The sequence below is a fragment of the Cucurbita maxima genome, unplaced genomic scaffold, assembly GCF_002738345.1.
Source record: "Cucurbita maxima cultivar Rimu unplaced genomic scaffold, Cmax_1.0 Cma_Scf00008, whole genome shotgun sequence".
Taxonomy (NCBI): Eukaryota; Viridiplantae; Streptophyta; class Magnoliopsida; order Cucurbitales; family Cucurbitaceae; genus Cucurbita; species Cucurbita maxima.
The window spans coordinates 1,918,096-1,927,058 of record NW_019272024.1 but is presented as its reverse complement, the minus strand read 5'-3'; the positions used below and the strand labels follow the sequence as shown (position 1 = coordinate 1,927,058).

The 8,963-nt window shown below is 33.2% G+C and overlaps 2 protein-coding genes across 3 annotated transcripts in view; both read left to right on the top strand.

The window, feature by feature from the left end:
- Positions 1–3,179, top strand: part of LOC111482569 (DExH-box ATP-dependent RNA helicase DExH7, chloroplastic) — a 32,806-nt gene extending 29,627 nt beyond the window's left edge. Inside the window, exons 32-34 of the mRNA XM_023128386.1 lie at positions 181–273; positions 1,280–1,402; positions 2,770–3,179. Coding sequence (XP_022984154.1) covers positions 181–273; positions 1,280–1,402; positions 2,770–2,847 — 294 coding nt within the window. The 3' untranslated portion in view covers positions 2,848–3,179. The remainder of the gene's footprint in view (positions 1–180; positions 274–1,279; positions 1,403–2,769) is intronic.
- Positions 3,180–5,103: 1,924 nt separating this feature from the next.
- LOC111482945 (probable magnesium transporter NIPA4) overlaps positions 5,104–8,963 on the top strand; it is a 7,718-nt gene continuing 3,858 nt past the window's right edge. The window contains exons 1-6 of one of the 2 annotated variants that reach the window (XM_023128992.1): positions 5,104–5,598; positions 6,425–6,481; positions 7,142–7,232; positions 7,307–7,467; positions 8,353–8,480; positions 8,600–8,737. In XM_023128992.1, coding sequence (XP_022984760.1) covers positions 5,442–5,598; positions 6,425–6,481; positions 7,142–7,232; positions 7,307–7,467; positions 8,353–8,480; positions 8,600–8,737 — 732 coding nt within the window. In that variant the 5' untranslated portion in view covers positions 5,104–5,441. The remainder of the gene's footprint in view (positions 5,599–6,424; positions 6,482–7,141; positions 7,233–7,306; positions 7,468–8,352; positions 8,481–8,599; positions 8,738–8,963) is intronic. The other variant, XR_002718284.1, reaches the window with a different exon arrangement.

Here is an 8,963-nt window from a genome sequence, read left to right as displayed (position 1 = left end):
ATATATATATATATATATATATATATATATATATATATATATATATATATATATATATATATATATATATATATATATATATATATTTAAGAAAAAGGAAACAGAACTTCCCTATGATTATTGAGTAATGGTCGCATCTTTTCTTGGCCATGACTGTTATCTGAATGAACAAATTTGCAGGTAGAAACTAATAAAGTCTTTATCCGAGATACCTCTGTTGTTTCTCCCTACTCCATCTTATTATTTGGTGGGTCCATTAATGTTCAGCATCAGGTATCGTTTCTATTTTATCTTTTTCTTTGTTCTTGCAGCAGTTAGATTAATTGTAAGTTAAATGTAATGGGGAAAATTCTAAAAGTACACTGCTGATTAAGTTGCATGCAACTTAATCGTGTACTGTTTTGCTTAGACTTGGTAACATACTCATTTTTCATTGTCCTAGTATTTAAGAAAAGATATTTTCTGATCCTGCACTGCGATGCCACATAATGCGTGATCACATGACCCAAAAATTTCAAAGAATAGATTGATTGGAACCAACAAATTGAAATGGAAATTTACAGAAAATAATATTATTATAAAAGAAGTTGATTACACGTCGAGAGAGGCATGGACTTTCCCACAAACTGTTCCTGAAAGGTCACAATTCAAGGTAAAAGTTGCCCAATGATGAGCCTTTGAGTTTTCCATTGAATGAGTTTAAAGTTCTCGTTGAACTAGCCGCTGGTCTCCACGCTTCCAAATCTACTCTGGTTCTGCATGAACAAGTCCAAGGGTTATTGCCTGAAGGTGACTTTCAGTTAAGCCTTAGTCATCTAGCTCTCCCAACCCTCTTAACCCCAAAAGGAAAGGTAGCCGACAGAATGCAATCCATAATACCACGGTTTAAGTATCGATCTCTTAATCCTCCCGACTAATTGTGCAGATCCCTGGTATTTCCAAAATTGATCCCAAGTGTCGACCGTCGTATTCGAATCTGTTCTAGGGTGAGGGAAAGAAAAGTGTATAAAAATACCAACTTGTGAAGGTTCATTCGAATGTTTGGCTTTTTATTGTCTAAAGCATATAGTACTTGTGCGATTAATGAACTAGGTTGTAAAGCCTTCCTTTAATCCTTTGGTTGCAGTTCATTTTGATATCATCTTAATGTATAGTTGATTGGCAAATACATATACATCGCATTTATAACAAGCGTTTATGAGATTAACCTTTCCTATCATCTCAAAATTGAAATACCCTTTGACTCTTGTTCTTCTGGTTTCATGCTTTGTTGCCTCAGAGTGGAATTGTCATTATAGACGGATGGTTGAAATTGACTGCACCGGCCCAAATTGCTGTACTCTTTAAAGAGCTTAGATTGACCCTCCATTCCATTCTGAAGGAACTGATTAGAAGACCTGAGGTTCCATCAATCTACTCTTACGCTTTTAGATTCATACGAATTAATTTTTTCGCATCTCTGGTTCTCCTGCTTAAAAAATGTCATGCTCGCGTGCATTTTCTTCCAGGAACTATCATGAATAGGCTTTAGGTCTTATTCAGGAGACCAAATAATCTGAAATTGAGGTCCCATTTAATGACTATTTTGTTTGTATTGTTCTGTTTTTTAAATTTATGGGTTTTTTTATCCAATTTTCTTACCTTAGCCTTTACTTTCCTTAAAAGGAACTGTTGCAAATGCTGTTTTTTCTCATAGAGTTACATGCCCCTTAGGGAGAAAGACTAACTGCCTCCTAGATAATAATAAGAATAAATCTTAATATCTAGGTAACAGTAAATTTAAATAAATTTAAATTTCTAGATACCATAAATTTAAATAGATCCCTAGATATTGGTTACAACAAATCAGAATAAATTTGAAGGGGGTAGATTGGGGGCCCCACATCAATTAGAGAACGGAATGAGTGTCAATGAGGACGCTGGTCACTGAAGGAGGGTGGATTGTGAGATCATCCCACATTAGTTGGGGAGGAGATCGAAACTTTTTTTTATAAGAGTGTGTAAATCTCTTCCTAGCAGATGTTAAGGGTATGGAAACCTCTCCCTAATAGACGTGTTTTCAAAATTTTGAGGGAAAATCCAAGAGGGAAAGTCTAAAGAAGACAATATCGGCTAGCAGTGGGCTTGTTGAACTGTTGCATAGACATCTGTTATAATAAATCTATCTAAATAAATCCAAATGAGAGAGTTCAACTAATCTTATTTAACTAAATTACAAAAACATTCCATTCCTTATCCACTAGATGGTCACCAACACCAAGAGGCTTGTCTTTAGTTTTCGGAACAGAAACATTTGAATTTTCACTTTTTTCTTTAGTTTTTGAAACTTGATTTAGTTCTTAAAATCATTGTAGAACGTGAATAATAAAACAAAGAAACTTGTGTGGTGTTATAACTTATATTTTTAGAAACAAAGAACCAAAAATCTAACATTAATCAAAAGGGGCCTTAGTTCCTGCATTTTTCAGCTGTACACGATCTAAACATCGAACTTTACAAACTGTTCTTTGTTGCACGTAACTGCACAAAATGGAAAGACGGTCAAGAAGTTGAAAAACTATTCAATATGTCTAGCGTGGCCTGTGTTTTAACTTGATTGGTCAATACTGAAGCTCTCAGTAGTCACCTTAGCAAACAACAAATTTTTTTCTTTTTGTGTTTATGCTTTCTACATCCACTAATTGAACTCTACTTTTTCATTTCTCTGGTAGAAATATTATCCTTTGTTGAAATGATTCAGATGCATTACTCCTCTTTTTCTCCCTGCAGACTTCTATTATTATCAATAACGAGGTTCTGAAATCTATAGTTCGTTTGTTGTTAGAAGAAGGTAAACCCCTTACATAGCTTAGTAACAGTAAAGAGTAACACCGACGATACCCCGAACCAAGACGGAGTGGTTTCATGCCGAAATGGTCCTTCCTCCAAATTTTCCGCTGAAATCTAATGGATGAACTGATGAGAAACAACACTCATTTATACGGTTGGTCATTACTTGCTTTCGACTGGATACATTCTTTTTATATACGAAGATGTTCAAACTATACTTGGAAGAACAAAGAGGATTGAGATTCTCACACTGCTTTGCCATCGACCCTAGTTTCGTCCCGAACTTCTCCAAAATTATGTACCCACTTTAATTCTTTTAATAAAAAACATTGTTGTATATTTTATATCCATATCTCGAGCCTCGATCCCAAATCTGTTTAGTTATATTATTGAAAATTTAATATCTACTCCATATTTCTATCTCGATCTCTTGCTTTTATATAATTATATGTTTTAATGTTATTCTACCCATTGTGTTGGCCAAGGAAATTTCTTGGATGTTAGAATAAGCAAGTAGGACAAGCATCAACTCTACCGAACATTCTAAGGTTCTTAGGGGATTGTATAAAAAATGTATGATAATGGAGCAATTTCTCTTGTGGGACTGTTTATGAGTTAAAATACTATTGGTGTTGCTTGCTTTATGCTTTAATCCTAGTTTATCCTATTCATCAAGCATTTTTTTTTTTTTTTTTTGAAAATGGTAAGAGCTTTCTTCTTTTGAGTTTGGACAATTACCTCTCAAACTAGAGGTAGGAATTTATCGTACGAACTGTACTCGGCCTAAAACCTTCAATATAAACTCATCGTTCTTGGCCTAAAACCTTCAATATAAACTCAATTCAAAGAGTGGATATCAACACATTTTTTTGTCACATTGTGACAGAAAGGAGTAAATCATACCTCAAAGTTTTTTTAAAAAATTATTACAAATTTGAACGGAGAGGTTTCTAAATTTTTTAACGTTGAAAATATCAAATGAACTTTTGAACTTTCGATTTTGTACCTAAACCAGCTAGGGAGGGACTTTAAAGTTTGGAAATCTTTGACATAAATTTGATAACTTTAGAGATTCAAAGTATCTTATCGGATTTAGATGACTATAAATACGTTCGTAAATCTTCAACTTTTCTTCTCCAATCTAACCTAAACAGTAAATTATATTGAAACGCAAATTATGCAAAGATTAATTTTTTTTTTTACCATATTCGTATAGAAATCAAATTTGTTAGGCAAGAAGTTAATACCATTTTTATTGAACCATCCACTCACCATCCATAATGCAACCTAACTAGTTTTGGGTAAATTGTATCATACTCATCACCTAAATTTGAGTTCCCTCAACTACCCTATATACTCTACATGCTTACCAACACGATGGGATCGATTAGTGTTCCGAGTTTAGTTTCCATTTGGTTTGTAAAGATATTACATTTTTACCATTAAATTTTACATCTTAAGTTTTAAAATATTACATTTTTTACCCTCAAGTTTTGAGTTTTGTTTCCATTTGGTCTCTCGTTTCGAGATTTACATTTTTACCCTTGATTTTCATTAAATACATTATTTTATTATTATTATTATTATTTTTTTTTTGTCAGAAGTGATAATTACTATTAATTAATTTAGAATAATTAAATTACATTTACAATCACTACTAAAATAAATTAAAATTTTTACATTAAATTAATTAACTAAAAGTAGACATCAAACATCATAAATAAGCCAGCGTAAAACTTCAAGGGTAAAAGTGTAAAATACTAAAACTTACGAACCAAATGAAAACTAAACTCGTAAAAAACGTAATGTTTTGAGGGTAATAAAATTTTTCATTAAGTTTATTTAAATTAATTAACTAAAAGTAAACATCAAACATCATAAATAAGTAGGCGTAAAACTTCCAGGGTAAAAATGTAAAATACTGAAAGTTATGAACCAAATGAAAACTAAACTCGAGAAAAACGTAACATTTTGAAACTAAAGTACCGAACAAAAATTAAACTCGAAATTCAAATAAAAAACTAACTCAAAACTTAAAGTCTAAAAGAATATTTTATTTTCTCGAAAGAAAATAAAGTAATTTTTAACATAATCGGAAAATAAATACTTAATTTTTTAAGAAAAATATACGTCTTAACCAATTAAACGGGTTAGATTTGACGAACTACTTCAACAAAATTTAAGAGAAATTAAGATAAGTTGTTTCAAACCCTTATGAGTTCTTAAAAAAAAAAAAAAAAAAAAAAAAATCGAACAAGAGGAATTTTGGAAAAAGATAAGGAAGGATCAACGAAAGTCGGAGAGTAGTCTTTATTTTGGTAAAACCAAATCAAAGATTTTTGGATCTCTCTTTCTCTCTTCTCTCTTCGGATCCAAGTAATCTCCTCCTCCTCTTCAACACCAGTCTCGAGCGCCGACAATTGTCTCCACGACAATCCCGATCTCAGATTCTCTCGCTCTAAGATCCGACATTAATCCCCTTATCTTACTCTCTTTCCAATTCCAAGTGATTCAGTAGCATTCTGGCCGCTGTGTCCTTCTGAAGTGTGTTTTTTTCATTGATGATGTTATGATATGGTTTCCAAGCTTCGAAGCTAGGGTTTCTCTCGACCATGGCAACCACTCAAACTCCGAGCTGGCGGGAGGGCATGTCCTCTGATAATATTAAGGGCTTGGTTCTTGCTCTTTCCTCTAGTTTTTTTATTGGTGCTAGCTTCATTGTTAAGAAAAAGGGTTTGAAGAAAGCCGGCGCTTCTGGAGTCAGAGCAGGTATCTCACTCTTTCTTCTTGTCTGCTTCAGTTTTCCAAATTAAGGGTTAATGTAGTTCCTGGATTTCTTTGCTTCTGAATCTTTATCGAATTCTTAGACATGAATGTCGCAATCGGCATTTCATGCCTTGACTTATCCGTTATTAGAGGTGGGTCACACTATTAATGAGGTTCTCGACGATCTTTTCTTGATTTGAATTGTGAAATTGGATCTATTGTATCTATTAGTCAATCAATTATAGTATTTGCTTATTTGGATGCTCATTGCCAAAAAGAAAAGGTTTATTTAACTCCTTCCAAGTGCAGACTGCACACCGAAAATTCCAGACACTGTAAAACAGATAGATATATTCTTAACTACTATTTGTTCCTTAGCAGACGAGTAGCCCCATAATTCTAATTCCTTATATAGGTTACTTGTGATGAATTGAGTTCTGTATCGTTTGAACCTTCAGGGTGTTTGTTTAATCGTCTCTTCTGATTAAGAAGTGCTCTTGAGTTGGAATCATTCTGGGCAGTAGCCTTTCACAATGGTATTGAAACTGCACGTGCTGATCAATAGTTCCGGGATTATGATTTGATGCAAATCTATGCCGATTGGGAGTTCTTTTTCTTATCCTCTTGGCTTCATGGGGATATCCAAAATCCCCCTTTCGCACCTTTTCTTATCCTCTTGGCTTCAAGTTTTGTTTTCTATTATGTTTGATGAAGGTTCTCATGCCTTTGAAGTTGATGGTTGCTGCTTTTTTATCTTTATCATGCTTTATGTGCGTGGTAACTGTTATCTAGCGTGGTTTACTGTAATTGATGTGATGATTTATGTCAGGAGTTGGAGGTTATTCTTACTTGTACGAGCCTCTTTGGTGGGTGGGCATGATTACAAGTAAGTCTTTTTGACTTTTTATAACGTAGCTTATACTAAAGGCCTTTATTATTTGCTTCCCAGCCAGACGTGGCATATTTCTCTGTTTAATTTTTTTAAGAAGACTTTTAGATACTAGATGAAACTTTAGGATCTAATCAGTTAACACCGTCATTTTGATACTCTGCCACCTTTTTTAAAAAACATGTAGCCACTAAATAGAGATTACTGAAAATATTTGTTAGATCTCGCACAGATTGTGGAATTTATTTGTAATAGTTTTTTTTATCTGTCCTTGATATCAGGCCCCATGGCCATTTCGTTTAATAGATGTTCCTTTATTAAGCAAACGTTTTCTGTGAACAAGTGATTTGGGATTTGGCTTCTTTCCCAATTCAGTGCATTTAGTTTTAATAAATTTACAGCAATGAAGCAAATTATTGTTTTTTTTTTTCTTTTTTGCAAATCCTAGTTGATGAAGAAAAACATAGGGGCATGGGTTTTCTTTTTTCCCGAGTGGACCTAGAAATCAATGTTTATGCTCTAAGATTAGTATTGCTTGGTGACTATTAGTGCAAAGCATATAATCCTTTCGAATTGGCAGATGTATAATGAAAGGATAAGATTTTGTAACTGGAAAAATGATGGGAAATCTTAACGTGGCAAGTGTTATTTCTACAGTGATTGTTGGAGAAATTGCTAATTTTGCGGCTTATGCATTTGCTCCAGCGATACTGGTTACTCCACTTGGTGCTCTTAGCATAATTATCAGGTATGGTCTGAAGTTGCACAGATTAAGTTAGAAGTTTTGGTTGTTTATACTCATATTATCATGATATCTTGCAGTGCAGTGCTGGCGCATATTATATTACGTGAGAGGTTGCATATTTTTGGAATTCTTGGCTGTATTCTTTGTGTAGTGGGTTCCACAACCATTGTGCTCCATGCTCCTCAAGAACGTGAAATTGAATCTGTAACTGAAGTGTGGCAAATGGCCATGGAACCAGGTAACTTTTCGTTACTGTGAATGCTGTCCACTTTAAAACATCATTGATTCTGATTAGTAGTGATTTGGTTATTTTATTTGTTTTTTAATTTAATATTTCCCTTAAGAGAGAATGAGAACACATAGGCGACCCATGCATCTGTGTCAAGGCATAACTCAAATAATCTGGGATGAATAAGATTAAAGGGCTGGGACCCCTTCTTTAGATTCTTGTGAATGATGCCCTTTGAAAAAAAAATCAACAATATTTTTTTTCCATATTATTAGAAAGACGAAAAAAAGAGAAGGGGCGAGAGAGAGAGAGAGAGAGAGAGAGAGAGAGAGAGAGGGAAGGAGGGAGGCAGAGAAGAAAGAAAGAAGAACTCTCAGCATATCCTCTTATTAATGTTGAATGAAGCAATTTGGAGGTTTAAAATTTTTTAAAGTCTTTTTTTTTTTTTTTTTTTGCTTGGAATTGTGCTCTTGAAATTATTAAACGTTCAGAAACTACCTGCATTCTAGTGTATGTAGTCTGTGAAAAAGCAGAGAACTGTTGGCAAGTTTTATTTATTTATTTATTTTTTATTTTTTATTTTTTATCACCAGTGTAACCATAAGTTTTTTAACTTCCCCTATTAAACGAGTAGACCTTACTTGGTGTCTCCACAATAAAGTATAAGATGCATAAAAAACTATGTATAAGTAAAGGACTGTTTACTTCACCTTTTTTAGCAGCCTCTTCTTAACTGTTAAAGCTCACAATATATGGGTGATATGAATTGAGAGAAAAACTTTAAACCTTGTTTTCATATCTATATCTTGGTTCTCTGGGAATGATGTTTAAAATCCAGTTACTTATTTGATTTAACTAACATATTGGTAATAATAACGAACTTTTATTTGGCAGCCTTTCTATTATATGCAGCTTTGGTCATGACAGCTGTGTTTATACTTATATTCCACTTTATACCACAATATGGCCAGACTCACATTATGGTTTACATTGGTGTTTGTTCCCTTGTAGGATCTTTGTCGGTATGTATCCATCTTGCATCCCCGTTATCTTTATAATTTTACAAGTTATCTGCAATTTTTAATTTCTAATTTTTCCTTCTCTTCTTCAAGTGATTTTGTAATTGAATATCTAATGACAGGTCATGAGTGTGAAAGCAATAGGAATTGCCTTGAAGCTAACATTATCAGGAATGAACCAGCTAATATATCCTCAAACCTGGATATTTACTTTAGTTGTGATCACTTGTGTGCTTACGCAAATGAATTATTTAAACAAGGTAAGTAGTGCTCATTTATGGTTTTAATCTCTTGAGAAACAAATTTAGCATTACTCCCATATGATAGTATTTTTGTGGTCCATAAGTTCATAATTTGATCTACAGAGTCTTTTTAAATGTATACATATATATATATATATATAGAGAGAGAGAGAGAGAGATTCACTGGAATCTCTCTATGATAGCTCTTTTTCTTTCTTTTTTTTTTTTTTTTTTTTTTTTTTTT